This window comes from Mytilus galloprovincialis, chromosome 12 (assembly GCF_965363235.1).
Source record: "Mytilus galloprovincialis chromosome 12, xbMytGall1.hap1.1, whole genome shotgun sequence".
Classification (NCBI taxonomy): Eukaryota; Metazoa; Mollusca; class Bivalvia; order Mytilida; family Mytilidae; genus Mytilus; species Mytilus galloprovincialis.
In genome coordinates this window covers 14,801,141-14,827,846 of record NC_134849.1, presented here as the reverse complement: position 1 = coordinate 14,827,846, position 26,706 = coordinate 14,801,141, and the positions used below count along the sequence as shown (strand labels likewise).

At 30.6% G+C, this 26,706-nt stretch overlaps 2 protein-coding genes across 2 annotated transcripts; both read left to right on the top strand.

Annotated features, from left to right (window-relative positions):
* The first annotated feature begins 1,547 nt into the window (after window positions 1-1,547).
* Window positions 1,548-12,295, top strand: LOC143055225 (protein sax-3-like). The gene is made up of 6 exons (XM_076228357.1): window positions 1,548-1,661; window positions 2,874-2,984; window positions 7,676-7,951; window positions 8,961-9,218; window positions 10,447-10,743; window positions 12,030-12,295. Exons 1-6 carry the CDS (start codon window positions 1,601-1,603, stop codon window positions 12,293-12,295), a joined length of 1,269 nt encoding a protein of 422 aa, XP_076084472.1. The 5' UTR covers window positions 1,548-1,600.
* Window positions 12,296-22,282: 9,987 nt separating this feature from the next.
* On the top strand, window positions 22,283-25,634 carry LOC143055223 (protein sax-3-like). Its single transcript, XM_076228356.1, has 3 exons — window positions 22,283-22,536; window positions 23,784-24,080; window positions 25,369-25,634. The coding sequence occupies exons 1-3, from the start codon at window positions 22,290-22,292 to the stop codon at window positions 25,632-25,634; spliced, it is 810 nt and encodes a 269-aa protein (XP_076084471.1). The 5' UTR covers window positions 22,283-22,289.
* Window positions 25,635-26,706: the final 1,072 nt, after the last annotated feature.

Sequence of the window (26,706 nt, the reverse complement as noted above, 5' to 3'; positions counted from 1 at the left end):
AAAAACGTAACAGTATACAACAAAAATGAAGCAAGATGTATTTTTAATATGTTGAAAGTCTATGAAACTTTCGGTCCGAAACGAAGAACATAAACATTGCTTGAAGAATTGTTAAATGAATGTTGTATTTGTAAATGCTTATTTGTTTCATTGGTCTGCGTGTGATGATGACATGGAAAAGAGTACATGATACCCATCGTGTAAACCGTTCAAAATATGGCGTTTTAACATGAAGTACAAATAACAAATTTCTCGTCTGATTTTGCCTTTTAAAAAAATATATAAATCTTCATGTGTCTCACCTATCGTCTGCTTCAAAGAGAAACATTCCCCTAGAATTGTTCATTAATTTTACTTTCAGATAAAATTGATAAAACTATATTACTCTCTAACCTATTTCTTAGTGAGTGCTTATTTTAAATATCTAAATGTACACGTGCTTGTTAAAATTAAACATAGTATATCATCGGAGGTGTGCTACTGGAAAAAATACTGCAAAGCCAAGACAAGGTTTTGATTGCAATCAATAATACAAACTTTTACGGTCATAATGACAATTAGGTAGTGCTGTTTCGCAATAAAACAGAGACGAAAGGGATATGCAAACTCAAAAGTGGAAAACAAAATGAATGGATCCGAATAAAGAAACAACTGTTCTTTCTAAGACTATATAAGACAGAAATGTGTGTACTAACTTAACATTTTGAAACTAATCATGTTGTAGCAACAATTGACTGACGAATTTGACAAAAGTATTGAAGAAGTTTTTAAAGAACTATTACATGTAGCTGACGATATTACACCATTAGTCCATACAGGTATATTCATTAAGCTTTACCAAACAGTGATCTCTGATTTAATATTTCGATATTTTGTTAACCACACAGAAAGCCTTTTTCAAAAACTGTCTACTATATTTGTCAAAAATTATCCTCATAATTTTTATCGTGAAAAGCAGTTTTTTCAACGCAATGCAAAGTGGTGTACGTTATCATGTTAGCATGTCATTAAACTGTTATGAAAACTGAAATGCAACATAATTAATCTTAACGCTCTTGTGATAAATTTAGAATGCTTAAACATTTTCATCAATTTGTATCAGCCATTGATACCACATAAATAACTTATATTTAGTATATATTCTATAGTTAAATAGACCAAAATTAAATGTAATAACAATGTTTAAGGTATCACCACAAAACCTTTTGACTTATATGTAACGTTTTCATTCGTTATTTAGACTATACATCCTGTTTTTTAGAGTTCATTTTGATAAATACTGCTTTAAATGTTTTTGTTTTTTAAATGTTTCTTAAGATTTGAATTTATAGTTCTAATGCGTTTCTGTCTCTTATCAGACATTAACTGATAGTATTTACTTAATATATGTTTCTTTTCCTGTAAGCTATCAATAAATTGACCATGGGAAATCAGACAACAATCATTCAATCTTATAAGCTGCATACTTTTAATCTTTAAGGCATACATATAATTGTAATTCTACCTCTAATAGTACCGATATTTAACGTATTTTTTTTTTGCAGAAACATTTTCCTTCCAAGATGGTGCGTACGAAATTGAACTTTTCGAAAACGTTGCAATGAATAATTTGTATAACGGAAAGGAAGAAATAGTCCGATCAAGAGAAAAAGAGGAAAATTGTAAGCTTCTCCTAATTCATTGACGCATTCTGTTTTATCAAGCTGTTTATGTCATATACATGTTCCTATATATCATATTTTAACCATCATGTTGCATTAGCAGTCGTGTTATGGAATCATGTGTTTGTCTTGGCGTCCTGGTGTTTTGGAATAGTTTTTCTCCTAGATAAAAATGATGAACAAGGAATACATTGTATATGTGTGTCTACAAATGTTTTTTTATACATGTATGTATGTAAAAATTCCAAATCTGATTTTTTTATCGTGAATTATAATAACAATTAGCTTTATTCTATGCACCAGACGCGTATTTTTGTCATTTGTCTTTTAGTGATGTTGTTGTCCACAACGTTTGAAATTTCAAACGTTACGTTGTGTAGCTGATAAATCAAACAATGAAATAAAAATACTTAATCATAAAACAAAAGATGTTAAAAAAAGTCTTTATGTTTATTCGCTTGAGTGTTAGCGGATTATAATGTTACTTTGCCAACAAAACAGTAAAATGCATGCTTTTAAATAAAAAAAGAACAACGTTAAAGGGCATACGATACAGTAGAGATCCTTCGTTGATTTCTTCCTGAAACTGTGGTAGAAGGTCAATTTCAATGTGTACTTTTGAAATATGCAAAGAGAAAAGTAGCTTCATGACTTACTTTTTGACATAATTTGGTTCAAAATTTGAATATTTGGAAGAAAATCCCTGAAATTTCATAAATAAGGACTTTTGAAGAAAGTAACAATACTTTTTTTGTAACATGTTTCCTTGATCTATGGCATCAACATGCACAAACAAGAAGAAGGTAAAACAAAATTATTATTTTCCGAATTTAGAATGCTACATGCGAAATAAAGAAATTGACCATATTTTTGCGTCTTTTCGAAAAATGTGGTCGTTGATTTTTTTCTTGAAATTTTGGCAGAGTGTTCTTGAAACAGTATTGATTGATTGTAAAAGAAAAAAAATAGGGGTCAATATGTTTTGTTTTTTTTAATAAAAGCCATATACCTTGATTTGTTACGACGCTTGTCAGTATGGCTCTTAATTACGTTATATTAAGTTTTAAGCTCAACAACGTCCTGTATTTTTTTTTAATTAGAGGGGCACTATCTACCAGATATTTAAAAGTATAAAGTATGATTTTTATGGTTAAATAATAAAATATATTTTAGCATACAAGTTCGGTAATATTTTTCTTACTTTTTCACCAGCGTCCAAACAAACTAAAATCGATGCAGACATGCATAAAATAAATGAGAATAAGACTGTCAAAGACAATGGTGACGCCTTAAGTGAAGCAACCACATCAACGTCCATGAAAGGTAAATCATCAAAATATGTCAATTAATTTAACACAGCTGTCTTATAAGGTACTCTAGCATAACTCTTAATGGTTTTAATATTACTTGATGGTAAGTTGTATTTACATAGTATTTGGAAATTACTTTATGATATTTTGTTACTACATACAAAGGTTTCGCATATGGTTTTGTCATGCTTAATATGGGTTCATAATTTTTAAATATTGTTCTGTCATTACATTATAGTTATGATTCTAACATTGCTTACACTACAAACCAGTAAAAGTCTGAAATGGCCTATATCTGAACTCAATTGTACTGATTTTTACTTGACATTACTCGACCCCAGTCTGAACCAAACTCGACTGTACTGAATCGTACTTGACCCTTATCTTTGTAGTCTGAACTATTACTCGACCAGTCTGAAACAGTCTTAACCCATTCTCGACCTGTACTCAACCTATTTGTCCAGTCTAAACCATACTTAACCAGAGGTCTGAACAATACTCGACCAGTCTGAACCATACTGGACCAAATAACCTCTACTATTTTAACTGTTAAAATAAATTTCTTTTTAACTGACATATATACATGTATATAACAACAGCCACCAAAATCAGTGATTTTTTTAATCCTATTTTAGAAATATATCTATCATTATAATTTGGGAATTTTTTTTTTTATATTATATATAACCTATAAAAAGGGATGAAATTAAAAAAATTAATACAATTGTTCTTCTGATTAGTGATGAAGTATCAAGTATTACCTCTGCTTGGGGCAAACTCATTAATAAGATCACACCTGGTCAGAGGTATCAAATTTTAAATAACATTTATTCAAAATTGCAAGATCCTGTTTAACTTAAATAACAAGGCCGTTCGAATGTACTAAGTAATACACGAGTTTAAGAAAATAGGGCTTTCTTTTTACCTGTAAAACACACATGTACTGACTGAGGTAATTAAACTATATTAAAGTGCTTTTTGTATGCCATGTCTTTAATTTGACAAAAAACTACTTAAATTTAATTAAAATAAATTTTTAATGTTACATTGAAACACATTTCCTTTTTTAATAAGGTTATCAAGGATTCCTATGGAAATTCTATAATCATTATTATATTAAATTAACTACACAACGCAATGGTCTCATTTTTTAAAATCTAATAAGTTGCTTTATATACTGTTTTATATATATATTAATAAAAAAGATATTCACTGCATGATTTACCTAACTCAACTGAAACCATAAATCTATACTAAGCTTAAGTTAATGATGAAAATAGTCCAGTTACCATAAAATACTTCTGAAACATTAAAAATTTTTTGAATAACATATAAAATGTGAATCACAATATATTAGTAAATTAGAAAATAGTAGTCACAATTCATTTTTCAGATTCTTTGATCAGATTGTTTTTTTTATATTTTAAAGTTGATATATATAATTATGTAAGTGTTGGTGAATATTGTGTTGAAATTATATTATTCTTAAGGGAGTTCGCTTCTCAGTTTCAAAGTAATTAACTTTTCAAAGCGCTAGTTTATATTGATAGGGAATTGATAAAGGAATCCACAGAGAAAACAAAATATATAGGTCACCGTGCTTGTTTTCGAGATATGAGCCATTGAAATTTTGGCGGGAAAAATTCTCTCTTGACTTTTAATAGCTTTATTTTGACAAGTTAAAGTTCTCAAAAACTGTTAAAAAGTAATTAAAATTTTATAAGACTTTTACAGATGGCTTATCATTATACATGTAACAGATTTTCAAAAAGAAAAATGGGGGTCACCGGGCAATTTTTTTTAAGGCATTCAAATGGATAAAACCAGAGGATTCCGAAAATCTGACAAAAAAATCCAAAACATAACAAGCCAGCTTCCTTAAGTATTGTGAAATTTTAAATTCAATACTATATTGAATACATTTTTCATTTTAAGTTGTTGTTCAAATTTCATTTAAAAAAAAAACAAACATTTCCGAAATTAATAAAATTCAGTTGATAGATACAAATAATAGGTCTGGGTTGGTTAGGACTTGGTCAAGTATGGTTCAGACTAGGTCGAGTATGGTTCAGACTAGGTCGAGTATGGTTCAGACTAGGTCGAGCATGGTTCAGACTCGTATAAAATGGTTAAATACTGGTCGAGTACACGTTCAGACTGTTAAGTATGGTTCAGACTACGGTCGAGTATTGTCAAGTAAATTTCAGACCAATTCAGACTGGTCGAGTAAAAATCAGTACAGTCGAGTACAGATATAGGCCATTTCAGACTTTTACTGGTTTGTAGTGTTAATGTGGTTTTGTCATTAGAATATGTTGTTTTAGACTTTATCATTATGTGATGTGTATATGAATACGTTTTTGTTCCTTTACATAGTGCAGTTTTGTGATTTATTAATAACAATATGACAAATAATCACAGGCATTTACAGTAAAAAATGTCGCCGCGATATAGCCTTTTTGTGCTAATGCGGCATAAAGCAACCAACACTCAATCAATCAATAAAATGACATAAGTACGTAACTTCACATACGGACCTTAAAGAAATTTCAAATAAAATGACATATGTACATAACTGGACGTACCGACCTCATGTGACTAACTATTGCCAACCATTGGATGTTATTAAATACGTTGCTCAAATTCAGACAAAGCATTTCAATAATTTCAAAATCACACAATGAAATTTGCGTCCGTATAAAATACTTTATCATGACCAAAATAATAGAATCTAGCTTACTAATTTATCACATGGTTTTCTAAATCCCTTCCGTTATTTTCACTGACTTAGGATCAAGTATAAACACACGTATACCATACCGATCATACGTAAGATTTGAGTTATCTTCCATGGTTTAGAATATGACACTTATTTTTCAATATCCTTTGGAAATGAACGCCTCCTTATACTTGTTTGCTGTATTTCCTTATAGCTTTTCTTTTTATTATATTTGTTGTGGGGAAACATTGATAAGGATATTTTTCAGACAATTTGAGAACTTTTACAATTAATGTTTGTCTGGATCTGCTTGCTATTGATGTTGAAAATTAAGACAAAACAATCGCTTCCGATTAATTTTTAAACAAAAGTATTTTTTTATTTATCACTGAAATGTATTGTTAACAAAATCCCTGTATCTGCTGATGTTTTTTTTAGAATTATTGTGTGTTCGATTCGGGATTGTGCGGTACTACTTTTTAACGGGACTGCTATCTTACTTCAAAAACAAATCCTTTACTTGCAATTTTGTATGTATCTTTTAAGGGATATTCACGTAAAGAGACGTATTCGTTTTATTGAAATCAATTAAAAGGGAGACGGGGTCGACAAAGTACTGAATAAATCATTAGCGAAAAACAAACATGTAAAAGGTTATCAAACAATCGCTTCCGTTTAATTTCTAAACAAAAGTATTTTCAATTTATCATACAATATATTGTGAAAACAAAATTATATCCTATATTCTGATAACTGTTGACAAAATATAACGAATACGGCAAAAGACAAATTGGATCTTTAAGTTAATATCCCCAAATCTGTACAAAAGCATAATAGATTCGTATTTAAATTTGCATTGACGTCTTTTGACTAAGCAATACTTTGACTGTCCAAATTCTGATCATTTGCCTAGCCAGAAATAGAAATCGAGTTATACCACTGTCGAATAATTAATAATACGTTACATAACGTCCAGCGGCAAATGTTTCATGCATAATTGACGTTAGGAGATCTTTGCAATTACTCAACAAAATCCATCTTAGTTAAAACTCAAATTCTTTATGGACGGGCATTGTACATCACACACAATCACATGGGCTTCCCACTTTTGAAATGGTTGAACAATGGTTGACAATTAACCCCATATGCTAACATTGCCTATGTAAATTTAAAGATTGTTTGTATACACATTGAACGACAGATTTATGTGACGTTTGGAATTTTCTGACGTCAGACACTCAAATCAATGAATGTGTTGTAGATAGATGTTTTTGTTTTCTGTTAAATTGTTCCTTTTAAAATTGTTATACGATGATGACTGATAGTGGAATTAACTATTTGTGAATTCTTATAAATTCTACATATAACTTTTGGACTATTTTCAATCTCGGTCTATTTTTGATATTTATTCTTACATACTTTTGACTTTTTAACCCTATATGCTAACATTGCCTATGTAAATTTAAAAATTGTTTGCATGCACATTGAACGACAAATTTATGTGACGTATTAAATTTTCTGACGTCAGACACCCAAATCAATGAATGTGTTTGTACATAGATGTTTTTGTGTTCTGTTAAATTGTTTCTTTTAAAATTGTTATACGATGATGACTTATGTACCCATATTTTGACTATTTTATTGATTGTGTCTGTTTAGTTAACGCATCAATGTAAATATAACAGAATTTGATGAGACTGTCATCAAAGTGAGAGGGTTAGCGCTATAAAACCAGGTTTAATCCACCATTTTCTACATTTGAAAATGCCTGTACCAAGTCAGGAATAAGACAGTTCTTGTCCATTCTTTTTTGATGCGTTTCGTAATTTGATTTTGCCATGTGATTATGGGCTTTCCGAATTGATCTTCCTCTAAGTTCAGTATTTTTGTGATTTTACTTTTTAGGTGTTGCTTGATGTGCAACTACCGTATTTCTTTTTTTTTACAACAGAACTTTCATTTATCTAACATGATATATTTTAAAGAATCAAAAGTTATACCAGTTCTGTTCAAAGTTGAGGTACCAAATGACTGGGACACAGAAGAGGCAATCAAGGCGATAGAAATAATGAGAACGTCAAACACCGACAAAGACATAAAAATAAAGTCATATTCACTCGATGACTTGCAGGTTATAGCTGATATAATTAAAAAGAGATTGACGAAACAGATAATCAAGAAATTTATTAAGAAAATTGTGAAAGGAATCCAGCCTGACACTACAGAAAACAAACCTATCCAAGTCTCAGTATTAGTACCAGGTACATGTACTTATCTTTCTAATTATACGATCGCAACCTTATTTTGAGCGGTTCGTATAACTGTTTAATGCTATGATGTTGTCGTGATCGTCTGCGTCATGATCGTCGTCTTATGACACTTTGGTTTCCGGACACTAAATTAAATTTACTGGATCTGTATGAACATGTTTAGGGATCGAAGTTCATTTTTGCAAAAAATTAGCAGTATTTTTTTTTTAAAGTCGAAGAAGACATCTTCAGTTTCACAGTATTGTCCAATTGATTTTTAGAATCTTTGACCACATTTTTTCTATACTATGCCAAACATTTTATCTCTGTCTTAATTCAGACTGTCTCAATCTTGAATATTGTGTCCGAACTTGCCACAACTGTCCAGGGTTCAATCTCATATGCGGCTGCGCTCAATGAAGCGTTTTATTCAAAAGTATTGCATACTTTTTTACTGATGTTATATTTGTTTGTCAACGGTTCTGCAAAGAATCTTTCACGCAAAACGACGATTCCTAACATTTCAAAATAGATCGCAAAAATTGACCAGGTTTCACGCTTCTCAAGTCACTGTGAAATGAAATCAACATCTTGATTTATTGATTGCTGAACGTGCAGTGATAAGAAATAAAAACTATTCCATCATTAAGGTGTTCTACCATTTTCAAAGTGAAAATTTTAGCGTAAATTACAAATTATGAAATACCATCAGATCAATCATGCGCCCCTCAAAGTTATGAATGATTTATTTAGCAAAGCATATTACTATGCATTGAATAGAAGATGTCAATTTGTACATTTTTATGATATCCTTGTACTTAATAAATGATTGACATTTCTTTATTCAAGCTACAAGACTGTTTCTATTCCGATATAACAAAAACTGAAAACCAAATCTACAGGAATGCTTTTTTTAACTCATGGCTTATTAATGTTATTTTGCTGAATATCTCTTCTCTCTTTCTAATATAATTAAAAAAGGAAGACAAATTATTCTTATTCAACTTGTTTTTTTACGTAGAACAATTGACAATGAAACTGACAACTCAAAAGGAAAAGATTATAAAAGGATCAAGTCATACTATCAAATGTGAAATCAGTGGAATTCCAAAGCCAAACAAAATATGGTGGATGAAGGATGGTTTGGAGAGAAAAGGAGAAGACTCTGCTTCATTGGTCTTTGATGAATTTCAGCCTACTGATGAAGGATGTTACATATGTTACGCTAAAAATGCAGCAGGGACTTCCGAAAGTGATCCATTATCTCTGATATGTCTAGGTTGGTATATTAACCCCCACCATTTACGTCATTATAAAAAAGTGAAACATATTTTAAGGGTGATTTTCTGCGATAAACTTAGTAAGTATACGTTTAATAAAATCAACATTGAATTCTGCTTTAATTTTTTGGTAATCAATCCAAGTTTCAACTAAAATTGAAAGAGATACTTTGTGTTATTCAATATTATCAGTTAAACAGTAATTGTTATCAAAATTAGTGAATGTTTATGATGCTGAGGGTCAAAATGTAACTTTCGTGGTCATTTTGTGAGAAATAACATACAAAACAAGATCCGACTTCAAATGGGTGGGTTTCTTAGTAACAGACAGGAATTCAAAGAACTTGAAATTCAACCGTTAAAAAAAATGTCAGCGTCCATTGAAATAATCTAATCATAGATACCAGGATTAAATTTTGTATTTACGCCAGACACGCGTTTCATCTACAAGAGACTCATCAGTGACGCACGAATCCAAGAAAAATTAAAAAAGGCCAAATAATATTCGAAGACGGAGACCATTGAGGACCAAAATTCCTAAAAGTTATGCCAAACACCGCTAAGGTTATTATTATCACATACGAGTTGCCCTAAAATCTGAATTATTGAAGATAACACCTATCAATTAATTTCGTCTTGATAAATATACCGCTGTTTTCTATACAAAATAAGAATAATCGTAACAGTTTCAAATAGTATTAGAATTTAAATAAAGGATATATATTCAATACGACATAAAAAAATCGAAGTTTGATACAAGTTAAGGATATTCCCATATTTAATTACAAAGGTTTTAAAAAATCAAAATTGCCGAGTGAGAGAAAAAATCGTTGAAAACACATCAAATGAGCGTCAACATTTTTAAGGTGTATTGGTTTTGATAATACTAATGTTCTTAAAATTATAAGAACATAATTTCTTGTCTTAATTTACTCAGTTATATATGTTATGGTCAAAGTTCAAAATACATTCAATAAATATGTTAAAAGTGTTGCTATCATATAGATTGCTAGTTTTTAGTGAATTATCATTTAACACCTGATATCTCCTTGTTAAACAGATTAAGTATCATCACCACTTCATACTGTGATAACTTTTCGTATTCATGAATATTTTGTTAGTTTTACAATGTAAACAATGCATGGATATTTATTGTCAGTAGGAAAAAAGTCATTAAATATAGGACATTTTTAAAAAAGACCGTTCATATGTCGAATGAATTTGCAGAAAAACCGACAGTGCTTTTACATTCTGAGGAACTGCAGATCATAAAAGGATCAAATCATATAATAAAATGTTCTGTTTCGGGAAAACCAATACCGAATACACTGTCTTGGAAAAAGAGAATAAATAAAGATGACACAACTGTTGATCTGACAGAAGCAAAATATGCTGGTGGAACTGTTGACTCTCCGTCATTGACGATTAAAGACTTCGACATGTCAGACGAAGGCACATATACATGTCAAGCTATAAATGAGGCAGGGGAGGGGTGTAGCGAGGACTTACTGCTTTTATGCATCGGTAAGTATTGAATAAAGGTTTTAAACTTCAATCGTTATTAAAAGTTATAATAAATTGTTTAGCATTATTTTCATCAACTAAACATAGAAACCTGGAACAAAATTGTGAACGCCAGACGTACGTTTCTTCAAATCAAAAATATAAACCTACTGCATATCCATTGCATTATCTTTCTAGTTTTAACTATTCAAGGAACACAGTTGAAATGTTTGAGTTCATATCCTTTGTGTCTTTTTACGATGTTGTTTTTCATAAAATTGAAGATTTTTATATCAATGAGGATATGTGACCATATGTTTATTCTTTAATATGTAAGTTCTATAAAACAAATCTACGCCGTAATTTTAGAATGTGCTATTTCTCTAAACTACGGATAGCTTTGCTTCCGATTATTTGTTTTTATCTACATTAGAATTTAGGAAGGTGTAAAGTTTTTTGGTAACGACACCCCTCAATAAATAATAATTCTCGACCAAGTCTGAACTATGCGCGTCCTAGTCTAAACCATTTCTGATCTACTCATATTCACTCTATGACCTGCAGATTATAGCTGAAATAATAAATGAAGAGGTTGACAAAAACAGTAATTAAAAAACGTATTAACATATTGTTAAAAGAAATTCAGCCTAACACTACGGACAAATGTTACTACCTAGTAGTTTTTCTAAATATCTTTTTAAAATGTATTTGCACTCTTTTTCATCGATGTTATCTAATTTGCCTAAACGGCTCTACAAATATTCCTTCCACGTGTCAAAATAGATAGCAAAACTAGTGGCCGGAGAACATCACAGGGATATTCCAACACATAAGTTGATGACAAGGACTGCTTAATGTGCAGTGATATCTCATCCTTATTGCGGAAGGAGAAAGAACAATTCCCTAATGAAGATGTTCTACCATGTTAAAAGTGTATTTATGAGGGAAAAGGGCAAACATTTTCGCTTCAATTACAAATAATGAGATATGAACAGATCGATCACGCACACTACATAATTATGAATGATTTATTTAGTAAATCACATTTCTTGCAAGGTGTACAATTTATTGAATTGAAGATGTAAATTTGTACATTTTTATGATGTTCTTGTATTTTATAAATGATTGACATTTCTGTATTCAAGCAACAAGACAACCGTTTCTTTTTCGATACATCGAAAATTGAAAACCAAATCTACATGACTGCTAAACGGTGTTTGAACTTTCACTCGTGTTTTTTTTGCTAAATCGCTCATCTTTCTTTTCTGGTACGTGTTATTCTTATTTAAACTCTTTTTCTTACATAGAAAAGTTGGCACTGAAACTAACAACTCAGAAAGAAAAGATTATAAAAGGATCAAGTCATACTATCGAATGTAAAATCAGTGGAATTCCAAAGCCAAACCAAATATGGTGGATGAAGGATAATGTCAAGAGAAAAGGAAGAGACTTAGCGTCATTGGTCTTTAAGGAATTTCAGCTTAGTGATGAAGGATGTTACATATGCTACGCTACAAATGCAGCAGGGACTTCCAAAAGTGGTGAATTAACTCTAGAATGTATAGGTTGGTAATATACCCCCCTCCTTACGTCATTAAAAAATACAAGTGAATACGTATTTTAAAGGTGCTTCCTACGATAATCTCAGTGGGTATACGTTCAATACTAAATAATTGAAGTCCTTTTTATTTTTTTGCAACTAAGACAAGTTTCGAATGAAATTGAAAGAGACAATTTTATAATTCATTTTTATCAGTTTAAATGTAAATCAATAATAATTTTTAAGTAACAAATATAAAATATGATACCTATATTTTTACAAATTCAATGTAATATTTCAAAAACTCTTTCAAATCCTAAAATCATGATGTTACTTAAAATGAAGGTTTCATCTTCATAACAATATTTGTTCTACATTTCTTTTGATTAACAGTTAAAGCACAGGTTTTTGTCATTGTTTAATTAATCTATGATCAAAATCATAGGATTGTTGAACATACAACGTTATGCAAAAGATTATAGAAGTGACTGTTTCATCGACATATCAATAGTGTGTTTCTAGACAAATCTCAATCGTTTAGAACCATCAAAAGGCGAATGGCTCTCTTTAAAGTCACATTGAAATGTCCGCAAGAATTCAAAGACGCCTTATCAATTTTAATAAATATATAGAATCAATAATATAAACAGTACCAATGTTTCTGTACCAGATGTAGATTTCGACAATTAATTACGCTTCAGTGATGATCGAGACCAAACAAATTGAAAATCGAAAACTTATCAAAAAGATAAATAGCCATATCTTAAAATGACAGAAAAATGTATCTAAAACCAATCAAGTAATCATAGTTTTCCCTGATGTAGATATATTCCGTAATCTGAAGAAAAAAAATTCCTATATTATATAACAACCAATTTTATTTATCTAACATCCGTTTTTTCATGCCATGCAGAAGGTACTGGTTTCACCCTCGTGGATTATCAGTCTGGAAGCAGAGGCATAGACCTGGTGGTACTAGAAACATAAATGTCCAAATTTTGTTCTGCACGAGATACGCGTTTTCACAATTTCTCTCAGTGATGCCCGAGGTCAAAAATTGAAAAAATAATTTTGAAGAAATGCTAACCTACTGCATCTCATTTGTTTACCTTTTTTTTTTATCCGTTTATACTTTAAATGGAATATTATAATACGTTGGAAATGCCTGTTTCTGATGGGTTTTTATGATAACAGCGACGATCTGTATATCAATGAGGATATGAGCTTACAATCCATTTTATGTTTATCTAGGACAGAATTTAGTGAAGGTGTAAAGTAATTTTTATTAACGGCATCCCTCAATACATAATAATTCAAAATTCATACACTGGTAACGTTACGTGGCATTTTAAACGTTAATATGAAAACGAACAAAGCAATACAAAGTATTAGAAAAAAAAAACCACATTAGTAAGGGTTAAACGAACAAAGTAGTTCAACTCAGGTGACATTAAACAATAATCAATCAATCGTTATTTTTGTTTCATTTATTTCATCATTCACTCAAAATTACTTTTATGGATTTTTTTTTATCATAAACGCTCAAACGTCAATGAAGGACTATTACTGAATACGTGCAGGGCTAGACCAAAAAGGAGAATTTATAGATATATCTGTTGTATTTTAAGCTTGGCCTTCGTTAAACGTAGCATGGTGGAGATAGGTAAACAGATATATGCGACAGTTAAGTTTTACGTAGGCCAAGCTTAAAATTCAACACAGGTATCTCTATTCTAATGCTACATGTTAAGATAAATTAAAATGACAAGAGTGTGAAAGGCCGTGAAACCGTTGCCTCGTCTTGAGAATCTGACATGTCTAAACAATGTGACGTTATATACAAACTCACGATGTCAAACATTAACACCTGACGTGTTTATACATTTCGTTCGATTCCGAATGTTGTTTCAAATGTTGACAAAAAGGAGATTCTGAGGGTAAAAATGTAACTCTCTTGTTTATTTTGTGAGAAATACATCCAAAATTACGGATTCAGAAGGGTGGATTTCTTAGTTACGGACAGACAGAACCTGAATTTAACTGTTCAAACAATTTGTAAACGTTCAATGAACATTATCGTTACCAACGAGTTGCATTAGAATCTGAATTATTATGCAAATATGCATTGACAGTTATTTGAAACGATAGAAACCTTATTTTCTAGTGCTTGTTATGAAGATAACACATATCACTTCATTTCGTCTGGTTAAATTTTCCAAGTTTCTTTATACAAATTTTTTTAAATCATAGTTTCAAATATTATTTTATTCAAAAGAAAGGATATCCAATGGTTACAAAACATTAATTTAATACGATATCAAAAATCAACGTTTGATACGCGTTGAGAACATTCCTACATTTACCTACAAAGGTTTCAAAATATCAAAACAACCGAGCGAGAATTTGTTTTATTAAAGACACAATGTTTTAGATTAGGCACATCAGTTACATGTCAACATTTTTGAAGTGTATTTAGTTGTTTATTTAATACCATTGCCAATAAATAATTTCGTAAAACATATGATATCTTACTTTCATTCACTCGGTAATATATTTTATGGTCAAGGTGAAAACAATACATTCACTAAACTTGTTAACAGTGTTGCTATCATATAGATTGCTAGTTTAGTGAATTATCATTTAACACAAGATAGGTCGATAACCTATCTCCTTATAAGCTAGATTAAGTATCATCACTATTTCATATTGTGATAAGTGTTCTTAATCATGAATAGCTTGGTAGTTGCACAGTGTAAAAAATGTATGGAAATTTATTGTCAGTAGGAAAACGGTCTGTTCATGATAAGCTATAAATTAAGTATTAGAAGATTTATACAAATTACCATTTCATATGTCGAATGGAATTGCAGAAAAACCGAAAGTGGTTATACCGTCTGAGAAACTACAGATCATTAAAGGATCCCATCTTGATTTATTGATTGCTGAACGTGCAATGATAAGAAATAAAAACTATTCCATCATTAAGGTGTTCTACCATTTTCAAAGTGAAAATTTTAGCGTAAATTACAAATTATGAAATACGACCAGATCAATCATGCACCCCTCAAAGTTATGAATGATTTATTTAGCAAAGCATATTACTATGCATTGAATAGAAGATGTCAATTTGTACATTTTTATGATATCCTTGTACTTAATAAATGATTGGCATTTCTTTATTCAAGCTACAAGACTGTTTCTATTCCGATATAACAAAAACTGAAAACCAAATCTACAGGAATGCTTTTTTTAACTCATGGCTTATTAATGTTATTTTGCTGAATATCTCTTCTCTCTTTCTAATATAATTAAAAAAGGAAGACAAATTATTCTTATTCAACTTGTTTTTTTACGTAGAACAATTGACAATGAAACTGACAACTCAAAAGGAAAAGATTATAAAAGGATCAAGTCATACTATCAAATGTGAAATCAGTGGAATTCCAAAGCCAAACAAAATATGGTGGATGAAGGATGGTTTGGAGAGAAAAGGAGAAGACTCTGCTTCATTGGTCTTTGATGAATTTCAGCCTACTGATGAAGGATGTTACATATGTTACGCTAAAAATGCAGCAGGGACTTCCGAAAGTGATCCATTATCTCTGATATGTCTAGGTTGGTATATTAACCCCCACCATTTACGTCATTATAAAAAAGTGAAACATATTTTAAGGGGGATTTTCTGCGATAAACTTAGTAAGTATACGTTTGATAAAATCAACATTGAAGTCTGCTTTAATTTTTTGGTAATCAATCCAAGTTTCAACTAAAATTGAAAGATATACTTTGTGTTATTCAATATTATCAGTTAAACAGTAATTGTTATCAAAATAAGTGAATGTTTATGATGCTGAGGGTCAAAATGTAACTTTCATGGTCATTTTGTTAGAAATAACATACAAAACAAGATCCGACTTCAAATGGGTGGGTTTCTTAGTAACAGACAGGAATTCAAAGAACTTGAAATTCAACCGTTAAAAAAAATGTCAGCGTCCATTGAAATAATCTAATCATAGATACCAGGATTAAATTTTGTATTTACGCCAGACACGCGTTTCATCTACAAGAGACTCATCAGTGACGCACGAATCCAAGAAAAATTAAAAAAGGCCAAATAATATTCGAAGACGGAGACCATTGAGGACCAAAATTCCTAAAAGTTATGCCAAACACCGCTAAGGTTATTATTATCACATACGAGTTGCCCTAAAATCTGAATTATTGAAGATAACACCTATCAATTAATTTCGTCTTGATAAATATACCGCTGTTTTCTATACAAAATAAGAATAATCGTAACAGTTTCAAATAGTATTAGATTTTAAATAAAGGATATATATTCAATACGACATAAAAAAAATCGAAGTTTGATACAAGTTAAGGATATTCCCATATTTAATTACAAAGGTTTTAAAAAATCAAAATTGCCGAGTGAGAGAAAAAATCGTTGAAAACACATCAAATGAGCGTCAACATTTTTAAGGTGTATTGGTTTTGATAATACTATGTTCTTAAAATTATAAGAACATAATTTCTTGTCTTAATTTACTCAGTTATATATGTTATGGTCAAAGTTCAAAATACATTCAATAAATATGTTAAAAGTGTTGCTATTATATAGATTGCTAGTTTTTAGTGAATTATCATTTAACACCTGATATCTCCTTGTTAAACAGATTAAGTATCATCACCACTTCATACTGTGATAACTTTTCGTATTCACGAATATTTTGTTAGTTTTACAATGTAAACAATGCATGGATATTTATTGTCAGTAGGAAAAAAGTCATTAAATATAGGACATTTTTAAAAAAGACCGTTCATATGTCGAATGAATTTGCAGAAAAACCGACAGTGCTTTTACATTCTGAGGAACTGCAGATCATAAAAGGATCAAATCATATAATAAAATGTTCTGTTTCGGGAAAACCAATACCGAATACACTGTCTTGGAAAAAGAGAATAAATAAAGATGACACAACTGTTGATCTGACAGAAGCAAAATATGCTGGTGGAACTGTTGACTCTCCGTCATTGACGATTAAAGACTTCGACATGTCAGACGAAGGCACATATACATGTCAAGCTATAAATGAGGCAGGGGAGGGGTGTAGCGAGGACTTACTGCTTTTATGCATCGGTAAGTATTGAATAAAGGTTTTAAACTTCAATCGTTATTAAAAGTTATAATAAATTGTTTAGCATTATTTTCATCAACTAAACATAGAAACCTGGAACAAAATTGTGAACGCCAGACGTACGTTTCTTCAAATCAAAAATATAAACCTACTGCATATCCATTGCATTATCTTTCTAGTTTTAACTATTCAAGGAACACAGTTGAAATGTTTGAGTTCATATCCTTTGTGTCTTTTTACGATGTTGTTTTTCATAAAATTGAAGATTTTTATATCAATGAGGATATGTGACCATATGTTTATTCTTTAATATGTAAGTTCTATAAAACAAATCTACGCCGTAATTTTAGAATGTGCTATTTCTCTAAACTACGGATAGCTTTGCTTCCGATTATTTGTTTTTATCTACATTAGAATTTAGGAAGGTGTAAAGTTTTTTGGTAACGACACCCCTCAATAAATAATAATTCTCGACCAAGTCTGAACTATGCGCGTCCTAGTCTAAACCATTTCCGATCTACTCATATTCACTCTATGACCTGCAGATTATAGCTGAAATAATAAATGAAGAGGTTGACAAAAACAGTAATTAAAAAACGTATTAACATATTGTTAAAAGAAATTCAGCCTAACACTACGGACAAATGTTACTACCTAGTAGTTTTTCTAAATATCTTTTTAAAATGTATTTGCACTCTTTTTCATCGATGTTATCTAATTTGCCTAAACGGCTCTACAAATATTCCTTCCACGTGTCAAAATAGATAGCAAAACTAGTGGCCGGAGAACATCACAGGGATATTCCAACACATAAGTTGATGACAAGGACTGCTTAATGTGCAGTGATATCTCATCCTTATTGCGGAAGAGAGAAAGAACAATTCCCTAATGAAGATGTTCTACCATGTTAAAAGTGTATTTATGAGGGAAAAGGGCAAACATTTTCGCTTCAATTACAAATAATGAGATATGAACAGATCGATCACGCACACTACATAATTATGAATGATTTATTTAGTAAATCACATTTCTTGCAAGGTGTACAATTTATTGAATTGAAGATGTAAATTTGTACATTTTTATGATGTTCTTGTATTTTATAAATGATTGACATTTCTGTATTCAAGCAACAAGACAACCGTTTCTTTTTCGATACATCGAAAATTGAAAACCAAATCTACATGACTGCTAAACGGTGTTTGAACTTTCACTCGTGTTTTTTTTTGCTAAATCTCTCATCTTTCTTTTCTGGTACGTGTTATTCTTATTTAAACTCTTTTTCTTACATAGAAAAGTTGACACTGAAACTAACAACTCAGAAAGAAAAGATTATAAAAGGATCAAGTCATACTATCGAATGTAAAATCAGTGGAATTCCAAAGCCAAACCAAATATGGTGGATGAAGGATAATGTCAAGAGAAAAGGAAGAGACTTAGCGTCATTGGTCTTTAAGGAATTTCAGCTTAGCGATGAAGGATGTTACATATGCTACGCTACAAATGCAGCAGGGACTTCCAAAAGTGGTGAATTAACTCTGGAATGTATAGGTTGGTAATATACCCCCCTCCTTACGTCATTAAAAAATACAAGTGAATACGTATTTTAAAGGTGCTTCCTACGATAATCTCAGTGGGTATACGTTCAATACTAAATAATTGAAGTCCTTTTTATTTTTTTGCAACTAAGACAAGTTTCGAATGAAATTGAAAGAGACAATTTTATAATTCATTTTTATCAGTTTAAATGTAAATCAATAATAATTTTTAAGTAACAAATATAAAATATGATACCTATATTTTTACAAATTCAATGTAATATTTCAAAAACTCTTTCAAATCCTAAAATCATGATGTTACTTAAAATGAAGGTTTCATCTTCATAACAATATTTGTTCTACATTTCTTTTGATTAACAGTTAAAGCACAGGTTTTTGTCATTGTTTAATTAATCTATGATCAAAATCATAGGATTGTTGAACATACAACGCTATGCAAAAGATTATAGAAGTGACTGTTTCATCGACATATCAATAGCGTGTTTCTAGACAAATCTCAATCGTTTAGAACCATCAAAAGGCGAATGGCTCTCTTTAAAGTCACATTGAAATGTCCGCAAGAATTCAAAGACGCCTTATCAATTTTAATAAATATATAGAATCAATAATATAAACAGTACCAATGTTTCTGTACCAGATGTAGATTTCGACAATTAATTACGCTTCAGTGATGATCGAGACCAAACAAATTGAAAATCGAAAACTTATCAAAAAGATAAATAGCCATATCTTAAAATGACAGAAAAATGTATCTAAAACCAATCAAGTAATCATAGTTTTCCCTGATGTAGATATATTCCGTAATCTGAAGAAAAAAAATTCCTATATTATATAACAACCAATTTTATTTATCTAACATCCGTTTTTTCATGCCATGCAGAAGGTACTGGTTTTACCCTCGTGGATTATCAGTCTGGAAGCAGAGGCATAGACCTGGTGGTACTAGAAACATAAATGTCCAAATTTTGTTCTGCACGAGATACGCGTTTTCACAATTTCTCTCAGTGATGCCCGAGGTCAAAAATTGAAAAAATAATTTTGAAGAAATGCTAACCTACTGCATCTCATTTGTTTACCTTTTTTTTATCCGTTTATACTTTAAATGGAATATTATAATACGTTGGAAATGCCTGTTTCTGATGGGGTTTTATGATAACAGCGACGATCTGTATATCAATGAGGATATGAGCTTACAATCCATTTTATGTTTATCTAGGACAGAATTTAGTGAAGGTGTAAAGTAATTTTTATTAACGGCATCCCTCAATACATAATAATTCAAAATTCATACACTGGTAACGTTACGTGGCATTTTAAACGTTAATATGAAAACGAACAAAGCAATACAAAGTATTAGTAAAAAAAACCACATTAGTAAGGGTTAAACGAACAAAGTAGTTCAACTCAGGTGACATTAAACAATAATCAATCAATCGTTATTTTTGTTTCATTTATTTCATCATTCACTCAAAATTACTTTTATGGATTTTTTTTTATCATAAACGCTCAAACGTCAATGAAGGACTATTACTGAATACGTGCAGGGCTAGACCAAAAAGGAGAATTTATAGATATATCTGTTGTATTTTAAGCTTGGCCTTCGTTAAACGTAGCATGGTGGAGATAGGTAAACAGATATATGCGACAGTTAAGTTTTACGTAGGCCAAGCTTAAAATTCAACACAGGTATCTCTATTCTAATGCTACATGTTAAGATAAATTAAAATGACAAGAGTGTGAAAGGCCGTGAAACCGTTGCCTCGTCTTGAGAATCTGACATGTCTAAACAATGTGACGTTATATACAAACTCACGATGTCAAACATTAACACCTGACGTGTTTATACATTTCGTTCGATTCCGAATGTTGTTTCAAATGTTGACAAAAAGGAGATTCTGAGGGTAAAAATGTAACTCTCTTGTTTATTTTGTGAGAAATACATCCAAAATTACGGATTCAGAAGGGTGGATTTCTTAGTTACGGACAGACAGAACCTGAATTTAACTGTTCAAACAATTTGTAAACGTTCAATGAACATTATCGTTACCAACGAGTTGCATTAGAATCTGAATTATTATGCAAATATGCCTTGACAGTTATTTGAAACGGTAGAAACCTTATTTTCTAGTGCTTGTTATGAAGATAACACATATCACTTCATTTCGTCTGGTTAAATTTTCCAAGTTTCTTTATACAAATTTTTTTAAATCATAGTTTCAAATATTATTTTATTCAAAAGAAAGGATATCCAATGGTTACAAAACATTAATTTAATACGACATCAAAAATCAACGTTTGATACGCGTTGAGAACATTCCTACATTTACCTACAAAGGTTTCAAAATATCAAAACAACCGAGCGAGAATTTGTTTTATTAAAGACACAATGTTTTAGATTAGGCACATCAGTTACATGTCAACATTTTTGAAGTGTATTTAGTTGTTTATTTAATACCATTGTCCATAAATAATTTCGTAAAACATATGATATCTTACTTTCATTCACTCGGTAATATATTTTATGGTCAAGGTGAAAACAATACATTCACTAAACTTGTTAACAGTGTTGCTATCATATAGATTGCTAGTTTAGTGAATTATCATTTAACACAAGATAGGTCCATAACCTATCTCCTTATAAGCTAGATTAAGTATCATCACTATTTCATATTGTGATAAGTGTTCTTAATCATGAATAGCTTGGTAGTTGCACAGTGTAAAAAATGTATGGAAATTTATTGTCAGTAGGAAAACGGTCTGTTCATGATAAGCTATATATTAAGTATTAGAAGATTTATACAAATTACCATTTCATATGTCGAATGGAATTGCAGAAAAACCGAAAGTGGTTATACCGTCTGAGAAACTACAGATCATTAAAGGATCCCATCTTGATTTATTGATTGCTGAACGTGCAGTGATAAGAAATAAAAACTATTCCATCATTAAGGTGTTCTACCATTTTCAAAGTGAAAATTTTAGCGTAAATTACAAATTATGAAATACGACCAGATCAATCATGCACCCCTCAAAGTTATGAATGATTTATTTAGCAAAGCATATTACTATGCATTGAATAGAAGATGTCAATTTGTACATTTTTATGATATCCTTGTACTTAATAAATGATTGGCATTTCTTTATTCAAGCTACAAGACTGTTTCTATTCCGATATAACAAAAACTGAAAACCAAATCTACAGGAATGCTTTTTTTTAACTCATGGCTTATTAATGTTATTTTGCTGAATATCTCTTCTCTCTTTCTAATATAATTAAAAAAGGAAGACAAATTATTCTTATTCAACTTGTTTTTTTACGTAGAACAATTGACAATGAAACTGACAACTCAAAAGGAAAAGATTATAAAAGGATCAAGTCATACTATCAAATGTGAAATCAGTGGAATTCCAAAGCCAAACAAAATATGGTGGATGAAGGATGGTTTGGAGAGAAAAGGAGAAGACTCTGCTTCATTGGTCTTTGATGAATTTCAGCCTACTGATGAAGGATGTTACATATGTTACGCTAAAAATGCAGCAGGGACTTCCGAAAGTGATCCATTATCTCTGATATGTCTAGGTTGGTATATTAACCCCCACCATTTACGTCATTATAAAAAAGTGAAACATATTTTAAGGGGGATTTTCTGCGATAAACTTAGTAAGTATACGTTTAATAAAATCAACATTGAAGTCTGCTTTAATTTTTTGGTAATCAATCCAAGTTTCAACTAAAATTGAAAGAGATACTTTGTGTTATTCAATATTATCAGTTAAACAGTAATTGTTATCAAAATTAGTGAATGTTTATGATGCTGAGGGTCAAAATGTAACTTTCATGGTCATTTTGTTAGAAATAACATACAAAACAAGATCCGACTTCAAATGGGTGGGTTTCTTAGTAACAGACAGGAATTCAAAGAACTTGAAATTCAACCGTTAAAAAAAAATGTCAGCGTCCATTGAAATAATCTAATCATAGATACCAGGATTAAATTTTGTATTTACGCCAGACACGCGTTTCATCTACAAGAGACTCATCAGTGACGCACGAATCCAAGAAAAATTAAAAAAGGCCAAATAATATTCGAAGACGGAGACCATTGAGGACCAAAATTCCTAAAAGTTATGCCAAACACCGCTAAGGTTATTATTATCACATACGAGTTGCCCTAAAATCTGAATTATTGAAGATAACACCTATCAATTAATTTCGTCTTGATAAATATACCGCTGTTTTCTATACAAAATAAGAATAATCGTAACAGTTTCAAATAGTATTAGATTTTAAATAAAGGATATATATTCAATACGACATAAAAAAAATCGAAGTTTGATACAAGTTAAGGATATTCCCATATTTACATGATTTAATTACAAAGGTTTTAAAAAATCAAAATTGCCGAGTGAGAGAAAAAATCGTTGAAAACACATCAAATGAGCGTCAACATTTTTAAGGTGTATTGGTTTTGATAATACTATGTTCTTAAAATTATAAGAACATAATTTCTTGTCTTAATTTACTCAGTTATATATGTTATGGTCAAAGTTCAAAATACATTCAATAAATATGTTAAAAGTGTTGCTATTATATCATGTATATAGATTGCTAGTTTTTAGTGAATTATCATTTAACACCTGATATCTCCTTGTTAAACAGATTAAGTATCATCACCACTTCATACTGTGATAACTTTTCGTATTCATGAATATTTTGTTAGTTTTACAATGTAAACAATGCATGGATATTTATTGTCAGTAGGAAAAAAGTCATTAAATATAGGACATTTTTAAAAAAGACCGTTCATATGTCGAATGAATTTGCAGAAAAACCGACAGTGCTTTTACATTCTGAGGAACTGCAGATCATAAAAGGATCAAATCATATAATAAAATGTTCTGTTTCGGGAAAACCAATACCGAATACACTGTCTTGGAAAAAGAGAATAAATAAAGATGACACAACTGTTGATCTGACAGAAGCAAAATATGCTGGTGGAACTGTTGACTCTCCGTCATTGACGATTAAAGACTTCGACATGTCAGACGAAGGCACATATACATGTCAAGCTATAAATGAGGCAGGGGAGGGGTGTAGCGAGGAATTACTGCTTTTATGCATCGGTAAGTATTGAATAAAGGTTTTAAACTTCAATCGTTATTAAAAGTTATAATAAATTGTTTAGCATTATTTTCATCAACTAAACATAGAAACCTGGAACAAAATTGTGAACGCCAGACGTACGTTTCTTCAAATCAAAAATATAAACCTACTGCATATCCATTGCATTATCTTTCTAGTTTTAACTATTCAAGGAACACAGTTGAAATGTTTGAGTTCATATCCTTTGTGTCTTTTTACGATGTTGTTTTTCATAAAATTGAAGATTTTTATATCAATGAGGATATGTGACCATATGTTTATTCTTTAATATGTAAGTTCTATAAAACAAATCTACGCCGTAATTTTAGAATGTGCTATTTCTCTAAACTACGGATAGCTTTGCTTCCGATTATTTGTTTTTATCTACATTAGAATTTAGGAAGGTGTAAAGTTTTTTGGTAACGACACCCCTCAATAAATAATAATTCTCGACCAAGTCTGAACTATGCGCGTCCTAGTCTAAACCATTTCCGATCTACTCATATTCACTCTATGACCTGCAGATTATAGCTGAAATAATAAATGAAGAGGTTGACAAAAACAGTAATTAAAAAACGTATTAACATATTGTTAAAAGAAATTCAGCCTAACACTACGGACAAATGTTACTACCTAGTAGTTTTTCTAAATATCTTTTTAAAATGTATTTGCACTCTTTTTCATCGATGTTATCTAATTTGCCTAAACGGCTCTACAAATATTCCTTCCACGTGTCAAAATAGATAGCAAAACTAGTGGCCGGAGAACATCACAGGGATATTCCAACACATAAGTTGATGACAAGGACTGCTTAATGTGCAGTGATATCTCATCCTTATTGCGGAAGAGAGAAAGAACAATTCCCTAATGAAGATGTTCTACCATGTTAAAAGTGTATTTATGAGGGAAAAGGGCAAAACATTTTCGCTTCAATTACAAATAATGAGATATGAACAGATCGATCATGCACACTACATAATTATGAATGATTTATTTAGTAAATCACATTTCTTGCAAGGTGTACAATTTATTGAATTGAAGATGTAAATTTGTACATTTTTATGATGTTCTTGTATTTTATAAATGATTGACATTTCTGTATTCAAGCAACAAGACAACCGTTTCTTTTTCGATACATCGAAAATTGAAAACCAAATCTACATGACTGCTAAACGGTGTTTGAACTTTCACTCGTGTTTTTTTTGCTAAATCTCTCATCTTTCTTTTCTGGTACGTGTTATTCTTATTTAAACTCTTTTTCTTACATAGAAAAGTTGACACTGAAACTAACAACTCAGAAAGAAAAGATTATAAAAGGATCAAGTCATACTATCGAATGTAAAATCAGTGGAATTCCAAAGCCAAACCAAATATGGTGGATGAAGGATAATGTCAAGAGAAAAGGAAGAGACTTAGCGTCATTGGTCTTTAAGGAATTTCAGCTTAGCGATGAAGGATGTTACATATGCTACGCTACAAATGCAGCAGGGACTTCCAAAAGTGGTGAATTAACTCTGGAATGTATAGGTTGGTAATATACCCCCTCCTTACGTCATTAAAAAATACAAGTGAATACGTATTTTAAAGGTGCTTCCTACGATAATCTCAGTGGGTATACGTTCAATACTAAATAATTGAAGTCCTTTTTATTTTTTTGCAACTAAGACAAGTTTCGAATGAAATTGAAAGAGACAATTTTATAATTCATTTTTATCAGTTTAAATGTAAATCAATAATAATTTTTAAGTAACAAATATAAAATATGATACCTATATTTTTACAAATTCAATGTAATATTTCAAAAACTCTTTCAAATCCTAAAATCATGATGTTACTTAAAATGAAGGTTTCATCTTCATAACAATATTTGTTCTACATTTCTTTTGATTAACAGTTAAAGCACAGGTTTTTGTCATTGTTTAATTAATCTATGATCAAAATCATAGGATTGTTGAACATACAACGCTATGCAAAAGATTATAGAAGTGACTGTTTCATCGACATATCAATAGTGTGTTTCTAGACAAATCTCAATCGTTTAGAACCATCAAAAGGCGAATGGCTCTCTTTAAAGTCACATTGAAATGTCCGCAAGAATTCAAAGACGCCTTATCAATTTTAATAAATATATAGAATCAATAATATAAACAGTACCAATGTTTCTGTACCAGATGTAGATTTCGACAATTAATTACGCTTCAGTGATGATCGAGACCAAACAAATTGAAAATCGAAAACTTATCAAAAAGATAAATAGCCATATCTTAAAATGACAGAAAAATGTATCTAAAACCAATCAAGTAATCATAGTTTTCCCTGATGTAGATATATTCCGTAATCTGAAGAAAAAAAATTCCTATATTATATAACAACCAATTTTATTTATCTAACATCCGTTTTTTCATGCCATGCAGAAGGTACTGGTTTTACCCTCGTGGATTATCAGTCTGGAAGCAGAGGCATAGACCTGGTGGTACTAAAAACATAAATGTCCAAATTTTGTTCTGCACGAGATACGCGTTTTCACAATTTCTCTCAGTGATGCCCGAGGTCAAAAATTGAAAAAATAATTTTGAAGAAATGCTAACCTACTGCATCTCATTTGTT